Consider the following 15,439-nt stretch of genomic DNA (forward strand, 5'->3'; position numbering starts at 1 on the left):
GATACAACACATAAATTTATATTGAGTTTATAAGTTTGATTTTTTTTTTTCCTTGGCTAATTCATATGTGTGGTCGATCCTAGAGGACAGAGTTCAGATGCTGGATAGTTATCAGTCACCGGTCGGAATAACATTACAAAGAATTAAATTTCACTTTTCTCATTTCCAGGTCTAGGTCTGGGCAACCCCATGATCGTGGTGCCTGGAGCTAGGTCTGGGTGGTATGAGGGAACATGTGTCTATTCCGAAGCATTCCAAAATTGATTAGTTGTTAATAACATTTAGAATGATTCATCTTTCAACGACTTTCCCGACCTTTTACTATATTTCCGGAATTATCCAGTAATCTGTTTCTCATTAAAATACCCTATTTCTTTTCTTTCTTCTTTACCTACCTCCTTCTTTTACCCTTCTACTTTCTTCTCTTTCTTTCCTATTTCTAAATGAAAGAAAACGGAGTCATGATTGAGAGTAGTCGCTATTGGCACGGTCAATAAGTTGTTTCGATGAGTTTTCTTCGGGAGTCCGATATGGAATAATTAACAATAACAAAAGGTTTATTGGAAGTTACTCTATTGGAAAATAATCTGGATTTCAATCAGTAAGTGATCTTTCGTAATCGTCCTCGTTAAAGAAAATTAATTTTAGCGACTCCTCTCCAACTCTACATTAGCTCTTTTATCTTCGTTAAATTTTTGTTTTCTTTCAATATTGGCTAACCGTGACAGGATCTGTTGCCCTGGAAACGGTGGTTTCTATGGCAACGGACAAACGTTTTCTTTCAATTGGAGTAGTCCTAGAAAAAAATGAAGATCTGCACAAGATTGGAACCAAGGATGGAAAGCTGGATAAATTATATTGCAGGTAAGTTTTCTGTCTTTTATGTGCTCCTTATTGATAGAATTTGTATTAACGTCCTAAACAAGCTAAGGAGCTTCTAACGACGGGACCTACAGGTTAAAGTGGGATCCGAACCATTGCTCGGGTTTGTATTCGAGGCGGAGGGCTCCCAGCGGGATTTAGAGCCAGCGACCACGCCCGCAGAAGGCCTTAAGCATTTTCATTTAAGGCCTTTAAGCATCTCTGGTACACGCCGGGATGGGGTACGAGATAGCATATGGGAAGGAAGTTGGTTAAGGCCTAGTTTTATAGGTACTATCACATTCTTTGATTGGTATGAGGGGGATAAAAGCTGGAAATCCTCAGTCAGGATGGTAGGCCGCTAGACGCGAACTTGCGACCTTCCGAATGCGAAGCCAGCACTTTACCAACTGATCTATGGCCGCTCGGTAATTAAGAGCTATATTGTATATGTTAACGCTGTTGACTAAGCTCCCCACCACTTTCTTTTCTTTCTTTTTCTTAAGATTGTGGGAAGTTGTAGGTCACTATCACAATTTTGGATAGCAAGCAAGATAGAATTTAATAAGTCTGTGATCTGAAAGGATTATTCCTGTAAACAACTTATTTTTTTGTTTAGATTTTTGAGTAGTCAGCGTGTGACATCATTATTCATAGCTATTCAAATTTCTATACAGAAAGTAAATTGTTTACAGCGCTGATCCTTTTAGATCATAGAATTACTTAAATTCTGTCTTGCTTGCTTTCCAAAATGGTGATAGTGACCTACAACTTCTCACAATCTTCAAAAAACGGAGCTTGGTCAACACCCTTAACCATAGATGTTAGTGTTTTATACGTATCTGTAATACTACTATTAACCGAAATAATGATGGATTCTTCACATCATTTTATGTCAAAATAATTTTCTGTTATAATGTCCATTATGTTTTTCCGGAACCGATTTAATAATGTGTAATCCATCTGTTGTTGTCTGCTGTGTACTCACCAGTAGATTAATAACATGTCACGAACTTGATCCCGGTAAAAGACTGTTGTTTAGCTTGTGAAACCGGTACTCGTGAAATGTGCTTTAGTGCATAGGCGTTTTTGTAGGAAATACGCAGATTAACTACCGGTGTTTCTCTGAAATACTAATTATGACGAGTGTGGAAATTGTGCGTTAAAATACATTATTATTTTGTTTTGAAAAGTCATTATTATTTTTTATATAAGTGATTCAGGATTCCCACACCATGTGATTGAACAAAATGTGTCTGTTGTAGGTCTGAATTCGACATTTGCCACGAGCAGTTCCTGACACCAGTCGAAGTACCAGATACTGAAATTTCGTTGAGAACTTCAGCCAGGAAAGCAGCATTAACCCCACAAGGGTTCACACATTGTGTGTGCAAGAAAGCATGTATTTCGAAAAGATGCTTGTGCAAGAAGAAAGGTTTTCTCTGCAACTCAAAATGCCATGATAGTTTAGCTTGTGGTAACAAATAGAAACATTTCAGATGTTTTAGCAATAAAAACGTTTTTCTTTGTATTTCATAATAAATATACAATATTACGTCAGTAGATTGGCTTTGGCACCACCGAATTGAATAAGTAGTAGTGCAATAGTAGTGTGTATTTTACCTTGTGCTAACATACAAAAGCATTTCAGATATTTCTGCAAAACGGAAGTCTTTTCTGTGTATTTCTTAATAAATAAGTGTTTCTATAGAATTGTATTTGAACGACAAGGATTCACATGTTATGCATGCAAGAGGGCTTATATTTCGCAAGGTACTGCAAAAACAAAGGATTTCTATGATATTGTGAGTGCCATAATACTTTTTAGAAATATATAGAAACATTTATGATGTTTGTGCAAAAGAAAAGTTATTTCTAAGTGTCTTAATAAATACATTTCTTCAGGTTTCACTAGAAATATTGTATTTTAATGAAAATAAATAGTAAACTACGCATTCTTAATAAGCGTTGTCAATTTTACAATTCACTAGTTAATACTGAGTTAATACGAAAGGCTGACGAAACTAGTTTTAACTAGGGTATTCTGGTTTCAACAGATTTCGGGTTTTGACGGTAACACATTTCAGTTAATACTAGTTTTGACTAGTAATAACACGTTTTAACTAGAAGGAAAAATAGTAAAAACTAGAACTACCTAACATCGTAAATTCTAGTATTGACTAGTTAATACTAGTTCTTTCGAAGCGGCTTTGAGAAAACTAGTTTTAACTAGGAAATTCTAGTTTTACCTAATTTCGGGTTCCGACGGTAACATATATTATATATATATATATATATATATATATATATTATCAAGTTCTTAATCCGAGTGTGGGTTTGTTATATTATGTTGTTTCGCTTTTTAGGAAAAGAGATAATCTGTTGATACGAAAAAAAATACTGTAGCACTTGTTTGTAATTATCTACGTATTATCTCCAGAAAATTAGCTTATGCATGTATGTGTGTACGAATAGGCTTAGCAAGGGGTTGGTTGTGGAAATTAGAAGCCACTATTACACTATCAATAGGAAGAATAGTATTTCTTACTCCACTTTTAAAGTTACTTTGATCGCAAAGAATCAAACAAAATATTAAGAGAGCCAAAGAGATTTTCCATTTTTAAGAGTAACTATTAGTGACTTCCATTAGTTTTTTTTTTTTTTTTTTTTTTTTTTAACAAGGAGTGTCTTTTTAATAAGGAAAAATATATTGTCCCTGGCTGGTTGCTTGCCGGTGGCTTGTTAAAAGTGAAAAAGAATGTTAAATCATATCAACGACTGAAGCTACACGCTTGTCTTTCTTCGATAGTTGCTGACTGATTTTGAAAGTCACAATGTTGTAGGCCTACTGTAACAGCGTAAACTCGGAAGGAAACATTCCAACTGAATGATACGAACAATTATTCCCAATGTCTTGAACATGAAACGTGGGTTGCACGGATAACGCTTAAACTGGGCTGGACTGCACTGGAATTTCCTTCCGCCAAATTAGTGTTTGGTCTTAACTCAGTTCTTCTGTGTAATTGTCTCTTAACAACATTTGAACATTTCTTTTAGATAATAATAACTAACTCTATGGCCTATGGAACCCGAAGGTTCAATGCCGCGTTTACAAAATATTTCCACTAACTTCTGTCCTTAGCCAACTGGATCCAGTTTCTACTCTGTACTCTTATTTCTGCAAGATCCATCTTAATATTGCCTTCCCATCTACGCCTAGGTCTTCCTAGTGGTCTTCTTCCAATTGGGTTTTCAGTTAAAATTATGAAAGCGTTTCTAATTTCTTCCATTCTGGCTACATGGCCTGCCCTCCTGAACCTTCTACATTTAATGACCCTAACAATGATAGGTGAGCGGTATAAACTATGCGATTCCTCGTTATGAATTTCCTCCAATCCCCATTTTCATCCCTCTTTGGTCCGAATACTACTACTACTACTACTAATAATAATAATAATAAAAAAATACGCATTATTATTATTATTATTAGAAGTAGTAGTAACAAAAGTAAAGATTAAGTACATGACGAAACAGCTTTACTAGTGTATAGCAGACAGCGACTAGTGCCACTTATGCTCAGCCTACTATCATCCGTGCTTCCAGTTTTGGCACCTGCATACATAATACGGTAGTTATCTAGCCACTAACTCCCCCTGTGTACATCTGCTTATAGAGACCAGTATCGAGCACAGTCGTTGTAAAGAGTTGAAAGCGGTAAGATGGCGAAACAACGCTGCCCTACACCTACACTTAAGTTCAACACGCAGTGGGAGGAGGATTATCTCTTTGTCGAAGATGACGGTGTAGCCAAATGTTTAGTGTGCTTTAAAACATTACACGGATTTAAAAAGTTCAACCTTCAACGTCACTACAATACTTATCACGTGGAGCAATACGGGGAACTTGAAGGACATTTTCGCAAAGAAGAATTGAAGAAATTGATAGAGAATAAGGCCGCATCGGAAAAGGAAGACGGGGAGAGAACGCGTGAAGCCTCTGTGCGGGTGAGTTACAAAATTGCGTTGTATATTGCGAGATTGTTGCGCCCTTTCACAGACGGAGACCTAATAAAGGAATGTATAGTAATATCAGCAGAAGACTTTTGTCCATCTCGAATACAGCAGTTCGAATCGGTTCCACTTTCCCGACAGACTATTACGCGACGCATAGAACATCTTGCAGATGATGTTTTGAGCCAGCTATCGGAACTTTCGAAAAAGTTTATTGCATTTTCCCTGGCGCTCGACGAAAGTACGGATGTTACTGATACTGCGCAGCTTGCTATCTTTATTCGTGGTGTACATAGTGATCTGGAGATTCGAGAGGAACTGTTGCACATAGTACCTATGAAGGGCACCACAACGGGCGCTGACATTCTTGCGTGCGTTGAAGAAAGTGTCGAAAATACAGGCCTTGCGTGGAATGCACTGGTTTCTGTAGCGACCGATGGGGCACCTTCTATGGTTGGGAAGGAAGCAGGGTTCGTGGCGCAACTAGAACAAAAACTGCAAGAGCTTGGGGTGTCGCATGATATCAGAGGAATTCATTGTATGTTGCATCAGGAACAGTTGTGTGCAAAGAGTGTAACGATGAACGATGTCATGGACGTTGTAGTTCGTACCACCAGCTACCTCAGAAAATAGGGACTGAGACATCGCCAATTTAAATCCTTCCTCGAAGACCTAAACAGTGCATACGGAGACATACCTTATTATACTGAGGTGCGCTGGCTGAGCCGTGGGAACTTGTTAAACCAGTTCTTTCAGTTACTAAACGACATTGATATGTTTCTCGATATGAACGATCATTCCGTGCCAGAACTGAAAGACGACCAATGGAGATGCAACCTTGCGTTTTTGGCAGACATAACTACTCATCTTAATGCTCTTAACCTCTCATTGCAGGGTCAACATCTGCTAATTACAAATATGTGCGATCGCGTCGAAGCGTTCAAAATGAAGCTATCCTTTTGGGCGCAGCAATTTGAAAAGATTATTTTGGTTCACTTTCCCAGCTTAGGCACCTTACAAGAATCCGGTAAACTACTTGACTTGACTCATTACCGCAATTTGCTGCTTAGCCTTAAGGACGAGTTTGAAACCAGATTTCAGGACACAAAATGTTTGGAGATGAGCTTCAGGGTATTTGCCACCCCATTCTCTAGAAACATTGCAGACGCTCCTTTTGATGTTCAGTTGGAACTTATAGACAGTGTGCGACAGGGAATTTAAAGAGAAATTCCATCAGAAAAGCAATTTACAAGAGTTCTATAGGAATTTCCCTCGATGTCGATTTCCGCGACTGCATAGAAATGCTGCCAATATTATGTCAATGTTTGGTTCGACGTATGTGTGTGAGCAATTATTTTCAAAAATGCGACTGACGAAATCAAACCAGAGAAGTTGTTGTCCAACCATCACTTGGAAGGTTTGTTACGTCTAAACTGTGTGCAAACAATATCACCTCGTATAGAGACACTTACGAAGAATTGTGCGGTACATCTGCCTCAGAGAACAAGGCTTGAAGTAAAACACTTATCAGTTACTAGTGTTTATAGTGTATTTTTTTTCTGTTTCTAACTTTATACACATTCGGCCTCTTTGTGCGTTTTCGTGTTCTGTTGGTTTGAATTTTGATTTGCTGCTGTCAGACATTTGTCTCTTGTGGTGTTGAGTACGCTTCGGCAAATGTGATTGCATTTTTCGAACCTTTGGGAATGTGCAACAAGTGTTTTTCTTTTGGGATCTTTGTCTACGATCTCGGATTTCTGTGGTAAGTTATAAAAGCTATTACAATGTTTATATTTTCTAGCTACGGAAATCTAATAAGTATAGGTTATTTGAATGATTTCTAATTGAATAATATATTTTCGAATAAAATCTACTCAAATAATCTGATTCCTCATCTCTGTTTCTTTGCCTACATTAGCATCCAGTGGCAATTTACGGCAGAACTCAAGCAGGTATTATGCATATTTCGAACACGATCTTATTATTATTATTATTTTCAATCTCCCGTCGTTCTGCTATCAATCTAGCAACGAAAGGCGTTTAAAACTTAGCAAACGTGAAGCGAGTGACAAGTTACAGACCGAGTGCTAATGTAATACAACGTCACGAATTGTGTAAGCAAGCTAAAAAGGCCTGAAACAATTCGTTTTCGATTTTTGCAGTCGTTTTTACGTCTGTAAGCTGACATGTTTAATATTAGTTTCTCTTTCTTTCTTGTTCATTTGTTAGTTACTTCAACGCTAACTGTAACTTCTATCATGCGTCCTCCTCGATCAAAAAACGTACCAATTTTATTTCCTGCAGTGTTTTCGCGTCACTGCTTTCGAAATGGGGAGGGGGAGAGCACACCTGCACATTTCACGCTTGCGTCTGCTGAATGCTTCAACATCGTGCGAATTTCTGACCAGGCTTGGCCGTAGGTTTTTTGCCATCATATGTGGTTGGCAACACTTATCGGATGCAGTGGAAGGGGCGAAGCTACCAGCCACCTGTGCTCACCTGTTCTTATCTCCGCTCGTGCTCGCTCACGTTTCGGCTCCGGGAGCCAATTCATGGACAGGCCTGCTTTACTTCTTTTTTACAGGAAGCTTCCTTGGTTGTAGAAAGACCTCCTTAAGATTTATCAGATAGATACCTCGGATGGATACCTATAAGTGTAAACAGAACGCTGCAGCCTAGCTGTTGCGCACCTAATCCTACATTTCCCCACTCCCTTCTCCGCGACGATGATGTTTTGCAGTGTTGCAATCTGCAAGGAGAGGAATGGTCTGAGGATTTTCTACATTTGAAAAAATGAAATCTTTGAGTTTTACGTCTTACGGTTATGCCGGTAAGGCTAAAGGAGACGGTGATTATGAATAATGAATGAAATGGTGGAATGAAGAAAGTAGGAGGAAACGGGAGAACCCCAAGAAAACCCACGCACACGGTGTTTGTCCACCACAAAGTTCACTTGGCGGGGGCTGGGATCGAACCCGGGATCCTAAGCACCAGAGGTGAACGCTCTACCACTGAGCCACCGCGGCCCCCTCTACGACATTTGAGTGTAAATGCTGTATATTGACTGTGCCAGTTCGTACCAATGAAAAAATAATAACAAAAAGAGAAATTTTCCTTTCAGAAGGCGTGAAGGGATCGCCCCGTCGGAAAGCGTCACTGCTTACGGTGTATCCATGAGATAGTCTGCACGGGCCCGGCCCGTGAATTAATAATATGAGGCCCGACCCAAGTAAGAAATATGTTTTAGCATTTAGGCCCGACCCTATGTGTTAATCAAATGAGCCCGAATTACAAAAACTTAACAATTAAGGCAAAATTGTATTTTTTATTTGCAACAATTAGATGTTTAATTTTGCAGTTTAAAAGCTTTCATGATTCAGAGACAACAAGGAAATAAAGGTTATCCTTTACATTTAGTTAACTATGAATTCTCTCTCTATATATAAAAAAAGTCATTATATAAATTCTCATTTAATATAAACTGACATTGTTTTGAAGAAAAAAACAAGACACGTTGTTCCCAATGCTCTTGTTCCTTTAATTCAGTGTAAGAAGCAGTATTTTCACTCAGACAAGCTAAGCATATTTATTTCTGTTACTTTCAGTTTTTTTCTCTATTACACAGCTTTTCTCTCAATTGCAGTGATTTTAAGTGTGGGCGTCTTAAGTTACAAATTTAGGTGTGCGTTAAAAGTTCTCCAGAAAATACCGTTGTATTATGCCCGAAAAGGTCCCGAGAAATATGATTGTTTATTTAAAAATTTACGGCCCGGACCCGGCCCTAGGCCCGAGCTCGTGCAGACCTCTACCATGAGGTTGCTTACCTACTAAAAAAAGTAAGATTCGGACTTTAAACATTTTAGCAGGTGATATTTGTTGTAACATAAGTTTGTTGAGTTAGTATCACTGGAACTTTCAAAGCCAGACAAGTGGATGGAAGAGTAGTGGGGAGGATGGCGGAATACGAAGTGCTCCGCAGCGATCTGCGCATCTTGGTTTGAAACTTGTCGAGTTATAACTGTTGACATGAATTGGACGGGCCTGCGCGTAGTGTTGTCAATTAGGGAAATTAAAACTTCCCTAAATTTGGGCAAAAAATTCGAGATTTTTGTTTATAAATCTGTACCTATACGTCCGAGTGCAAGTAAACTTACGCCAATCGAACATTTGTCCTTTCTTAACAAACGCAAGTACAGATCGTTACAATGGGGTAATTAGGGGGCGCACGAAAAATTCGTATTTAGGTTCTAAACCTTGATTTTTCTAGTTTTTACCTCTTATGTTTACCGTAATATATTTTTGGTAATTAGAAGCTTTGTTCCTTAAAGGAGCAGTTCGAGTTAAAAACAAGTTTGGTGCAATAGAAAGAGAAACAAAAAATAAGAGACCCGTATTTTTTAATATCTTGATAGGCCGTCTCGTTCAGCTTCTACAGGCATTTGTTTTTGATGAATCGTAAATGGTGACGTCATTGGTGGGACGCGAGAAACTCAATGTGAGTCAGCAACCACTCCCTTGTACGCAGCTGATAATAGTGCATTGGATTTAATAGATTGTGTTTTGGATTTGTTAGCAGTTTTGCTCTGTGTTGATTTCTTGAGGGAATTTTTGTTAGTTGTTTTTCCTATAGCATTAGTGTAAAAAAGAGTAGAGAGAGAGCAGTAATTACGTTTGTTGTGCGAAACAGTGTTTCTTCCAGACATGTTTTTGGGTGGCACTGTCTCCCGGAGCTCTGAGAGATTCCCCCGGAGGAGACCAAAATAATACGTCTATAATGTAACAAATATAATAGTACTGTGTAAAAATAATGTGCCTCTCCGAATACTAAGTGCCCCCCCCCCCCGGAATTTTTTTTTCCTGAAAGAAACACTAGTGTGAAGTAGAAAACACATGTTAGTACAGCGCGTGCTGTATCTGTGAAGTGAAGTAGAAATGCCTAACACCTGCTGTTTTCGGTTGTAATTCTTGTGCAATTAAAGCTGAGGACGTAAAGTATCTTTTCTTACGTTTCTAAGTTGTGAGAAATCACCAGATCAATATAAATTATGGCCCAAGAAAATCAATGAAAAAAAAAAGAAAGAAACCAAATAAAATCACTCGTGTTTCAAACATCTTGAAGAGCTTGTCTTCGAGAAGTCAAGTTTACTGAAAGAAAAGTTAATGCCAGTGGCAGATCTAGGCTGGGGCCGGGGGCCTAGGCCCCCCAGTTTTTGAGTGACAAAATTGATTTAAGCTATTATTTAGATATTTTTGAAAGTTTTTAGTAAACGTGATGTACATATCATAGTCTGAGTTCTGACCCCCCCTGAGTTTTTAGCGTCTACATCCACTTCTGGCTAATGCCAAGATAATTATTTACACGCAAACTGAGAAAGAATGCTGTTCCAAGTATATTATTGAAAGGTTTAAAATCCGAGTCATTGAACAAGCACCGATCTATGTCCAGTTACCAACATCCAAATATCGTACAAGGCGCAATTGATGGTTGTAGTCAAGACGAAGCATTAGAGGGTAATAGAGACGATGTCACTCATGATTCTGAAGATATTGCTTTAGAAATAAGCTATACAATATGAATTAGGGAGTGAAATATACCGGCTTGTAGAAGGAATCAGTGACGATGACTGTTCCTCAAGACATTGATCCATCGTTTAATTTCTCTGTATCATGTGACAATGATGATGAAACGGGTGATGAGAGTTGTTCCGCGGACAGCTATGGGAATAAAAGGAATTTAACCGGTGAAGTATTTTTCGTATTCTGGCAAACTTTACAGATGTTATTTCATTTTTGCCTCATATGTTACGCGCCTGTACATACCTTGAAGCACAAAATTATAAGGTCAGCGTTAAAAATTGCAACAAAACGTGAAAATGAACATACTTATGTTTGGGAATCGGAAGAATGATTAAAGAAAAGGTACTTAGGTGTTGCAGCAATCTCGTCCGCCATCTATTTACATATTGGTTTCGATTTTTTTTTAACGCTGAACTCATGCTTTATAGGATACGTTTTATAATATAAAAACGTTTGTACAGCCCGCCATCAGATATCATTTTCTACATGCAGATGATATTTGTAAGTCTTTGCAATCAGTTTTGGAAAAGGAAACCGCACTTAGAACGTGCCACCGCACCTCTCACAAACGAAATGCTTGGCATTGTGTAGTATGTAAGCCTGCTCTCGCTCTTTGCCCACCTATGACGTCATCACAAAATCTTTCTTCCTCTGTTACTCGCTAACGACTGAACGTATCGCGATCAAACAAACACCATTCCTTTTAGAATTTTCAACTCTACAAATGGAAATGAATTGTAAAAAATGCATTTCTAAGTCGAACTGCTCCTTTAAATATCGCCATATATTAGTGGTGTACCAATGTTTAATTTAAGATAGTTTGTGTCTGTCTGGTAGCATTGTTGCCAGCTACAGAAAATTTTAATTCCAGATTTTAGGGGAAAATTATCTGTTTTGTCTCTATTATTTCCCTTTTGTTAGCTACATCGGACAAACGTACCAGTATCTGGAAGTCTCGTCTTTTTCCTACACAACGCACTATAGAAAGTTTCAATAGGATAATTAGGGGAAGTACAGTTGAGGTTTACAGTAGACCTTATTCTCTAATTGGAAAGATAACTGATTCTTTTAAGGTAGAATGAGGTATTTTTTATTGACATGCTTACTTTATTAGATATCGTCACAATACTTGCTGGATATATTAGGGGATACCAAAGCTTATTTTAAGATAGTTTGTGTGTGTCTGATAGCAGTGTTGCAAGCTACAGAAAATTTTAATTCCAGATTTTAGGGGCAAATTTTGGAAAAAATCCTTTTTGTTTCTATTATTTCCCTCTTGTTAGCTACACTTGAACAAACATACCAGTGTCTAAGAGCATCGTCCTTAGTCTACACAGCGCACCATAAAAAGTTTCACTAGAATAATTAGAAGAAGTACAGTTGAGATTTATAATAAACCACGTTCTGGAAATGGTAAGACAATGGTGAATTTCTGAGGTAGAATGATATATTTTTTTTTTTGTTTTAATTTCATGCTTACTTTGTTAGATATCGCCATGATACTTGTAGGATATATTCTTGGAGTACTAAGGTTTATTTTTAGATCATTTTCGTCTGTCTGATGGCAGTGTTTCCAGCCACAACAATTAATTCCCGATTTTAGGTGAGAAATTCGGAAAATCTCCCTTTTCCCCTCTATTATTGCCCTCTTGCTGGCTACATTGAAACAAACGTACCACTACCTGAAAGCTTTCTCTTTGCCCTACAGAACGCACCATAAAAAGTTTCAATAGGATAATTCGAGAAGCTGTAGCCCCGGCAAATTTGTTGATTTTTGTTTCTGAGGCGTAAAAAGTGTCAAAATTTCATGTGTATGATGACAGAGAATTTTTTCTTTCCCTCTTTGAATGGAAGCCAGCAACTTCAGAATTTCACTGTACCTTGTCAACACAGCAAAGAATTTGTTTAGGTGACTTGAACTCATATAACAGCAATGGTGCTAGATACCAAAAAATTCGGTTAGGGAATTTTTGTAAATTTTCACTCCTACATTTACCTCAATAATTTCCCACCCGTTGGGAACACTGCAATGCAACTTACACCAAAATATAGTCACATCCATTTTCTAAAAAACAAGGCCTTAACCATATCAATCGAATGAATGGTTTTTGAGCAATAAGTCACAAACTGAAAATGTAGGAAAACGCCAAAAATGACCTGGGTCCGAAAGAAATAATCACACAATTTTCCTCGTATAGGTACAAAGAAACAAACGATTTGTAGGTTACGAGGGCTTCGACTCAAGTTCTGTTGATTATTTCAATAATCTGCAACATAAATCAATAAATAATAGTTGCCAGAAAAAAATAGACATTTTAAAAAAAAACATGAAAAAGAACGGTTTTTTATTGAAAAAATTCACAGAAAAAAAAACGTTTTTTTTTTTTTACAACACTACTGCATGGTGACTACGTGAAAGAGCGTGAATTCCACTCTTCGGCAACATAATAAGGGCATAATCTTATTGAGCGACTCTCGTATTTCGTATATTTATATGCTGTAAACAATTTGTCAATACGCTTGTAAAGCACGATTAATTATATCTATGGTTCAGACCCAATTCTTTTCCTCCTCTCCCCCCCCCCTCTTTTTTTTTTTTTTTAAGTAACTGAACTACTTGTAACAAATGTTTTGTAACACATGTATACGAATTCGTTGAATTTTACTGATGAGCAAATTTTTGTGTACGATACAAAAATTAAAAAGAATCCTTTCTCGTCAAATCGTACCGTCGCAATCAACTTAATTTTGCGTATTCATAAACAAGCGTACCTTCTCACAACGATATTACGTAAAGATCATATATTGATACGGTCAACATTTTGAGAACTCTACTGACTTCCATGTAGTTAGAAAAATCGGGTATGTTTCTATTGTGAGACATTTGTGTGTGTCCTTCACAGTAACGTAAGATGTATGCTTAATTTGTTTCATTATTTACCTTGAAGATATTATGTTTTTTTGCCTATTGGCAAGTCCCGAGACTAATACATGGTGTCTACTGAATTTCATTCTCAAAATCCCAGTATATTCAGTATAACTATCAGCAAAATTCCTGCACCTACTATAATGATTTTTTTTTTAAAGTTCTTTAGGAATAGTCACACTCTTGATTTCTGTTTTGTGATTGTTTTACCATCAAAAGAGTATATTATTTTTAATAAATTTAGATAGACTTGATTTTTTGAAATACAATAATTTTTTACCATTTTTAAATGCCCTCCCAATTCAACTCACAGCCTTCCACTCTACCCATTGCTTTAAATGTCTAATTACAAAATTTATTCAACTTTTGCTTTGTAAAAATTTACAATCTCAATGGATACAAGACTATTAAAACAATTACAAAAAAGTATTGTTCACAAATTACCAGTTTCATGATTTTTCCAGTATGTGGATCATAATTCCAGTATATTTCCAGTATCAAAATTAAATTCCAGTATTTCCAGTATCAGTAGACACCCTGTAATAGGAGATCCCCCCTCCCCGAACTTAGGTAAGGGTCTGGAAATGTTTCCTCCATGTTTCTCGGCCTTGATCTTCCTCCTTTAAATCCCTTTAACTCTGAAAGATATAGTAAATTAAAATTATTTTTATTTAATGTTATAATTGTATCTCTAATACTTACAGGCAGTAGAGGAACGAAACTTCCCAGGAAGACGTAACTATCTATGTATTAATTATCATATTTTTGTGTGCTCTATTTGACTTACGTCACACCTATGGCAAAGGAGCATAATTTATTATTTTAAACTCTATCTTCTATAAATACGTTTTCACATACTGTTGGAAGTAATTATTTTGCATGTTGTGCCAAGTGTTCTTTAAACAAGCAATCTACAGGGAGTCCATAAGTCCTGCAGGAACTCTATAACTTGGAAACTACGTAATGTATTAAGTAATGTATTAACAAATACTTTTTGGTGTACTTACACAGGGTTACCACAAAATTTTTAATCATTTTCCATGACTTTCCAGCTGTTTTGTACTTATTTTCCATGACCGCTAGACGAAAAATTAAAATAATACATTTTTTTTTACGGCCTCTACCATCCCATAGCCGCCCAACGCACACCTTATTTACTTTCTTTCTTTTGTACACTTTACAAAATATATTTACATGCATATAACATTTGAATATAATACATTTTGTGTGAAAGAAAGAAAACGATCACTATGCAGTCTAAATGATTCGTTAAGTATGTGTTTTAACATGCGTTTTAAGAATAACAATGATTCATTTTTCCGGATACAATAAGTTTTGTGTGAGAGAAAGAAAAATTCTTGTCTTGAATGCTCACTATGAAGTCTCAATGATTTGTTATGTATTAACAAGTGATTTGTTATGAATACCGACGGTTCACTTTTTTCCTTCGTTCTCCAACCGTCGGATTTTCTCTGCAACTGCTTCCTCTTCTATCTGGGCTTTCAACCTAATGACCTTTCTCTCTTCTTGCAGTTTCTGTAGTTCCTTTGCAATCCTAAGTTTGTAATTTTTCTCTTTCTTCTCCTCTGTCTTCTGCTTTCGTGCCTCTTCCAAAAAACTTTCATACTTCTGTCTTGCTGCTCGAACAGATCCCAATATTTTATTTGTAATGGTTACATGTTCTCTGCCACCGTGAAACTGGATGGCCTCATAAACATTTCTCTGTGCTATGATACTAAAGTCACTCTGATTCTCAACCATGAAGTCTTTGTTGATCGAAAACCACACTCCACAGATGCATTACAATGCGAAACAATCAACACTAGCTTTACAACTTGCCACAGTTCAGCACACTTTTTATCCTGAAGAATACGTACATAGAAATCACCTAATCGCTGTGTTTTATTAGCATGTTCTTCGAATATGTTTTTCAAGGAACCGTTTGCTCAAAACAGTTGAAAATATTGATGCTTTGCCTTCTCTGCAACACTTCCACTTATTCCATTTAAACTGAAGAGTTTAAGAAGAACATTTGCTCTAGATTTCCTACATCAGGTTCGTTCAT

The 15,439-nt window shown here is 37.0% G+C and overlaps 3 protein-coding genes across 8 annotated transcripts in view; 2 read left to right on the forward strand and 1 right to left on the reverse strand.

Annotated features, from left to right (window-relative positions):
• The window catches only part of LOC145690600 (uncharacterized), a 158,808-nt gene that overhangs the window by 31,173 nt on the left and 112,196 nt on the right, over nt 1-15,439 (reverse strand). The window contains exon 5 of one of the 6 annotated variants that reach the window (XR_014132249.1): nt 14,077-14,168. The exons of 4 other annotated variants lie outside the window; for them this stretch is intronic. The gene's annotated coding sequence lies outside the window, so the exon portion shown is untranslated. Of the gene's footprint in view, nt 1-13,057; nt 14,013-14,076; nt 14,169-15,439 lie in introns of those variants that run through there. One more of the 6 variants, XM_081765656.1, reaches the window with a different exon arrangement.
• Nucleotides 4,581-5,504, forward strand: LOC145689435 (general transcription factor II-I repeat domain-containing protein 2A-like). The gene has a single exon (XM_081763591.1). It carries the CDS (start codon nt 4,581-4,583, stop codon nt 5,502-5,504), a length of 924 nt encoding a protein of 307 aa, XP_081619717.1.
• On the forward strand, nt 5,658-6,092 carry LOC145689436 (general transcription factor II-I repeat domain-containing protein 2-like). Its single transcript, XM_081763592.1, has one exon. It carries the CDS (start codon nt 5,658-5,660, stop codon nt 6,090-6,092), a length of 435 nt encoding a protein of 144 aa, XP_081619718.1.

This window comes from Thermobia domestica, chromosome 7 (assembly GCF_964235325.1).
Source record: "Thermobia domestica chromosome 7, izTheDome1.hap1.1, whole genome shotgun sequence".
NCBI lineage: Eukaryota > Metazoa > Arthropoda > Insecta > Zygentoma > Lepismatidae > Thermobia > Thermobia domestica.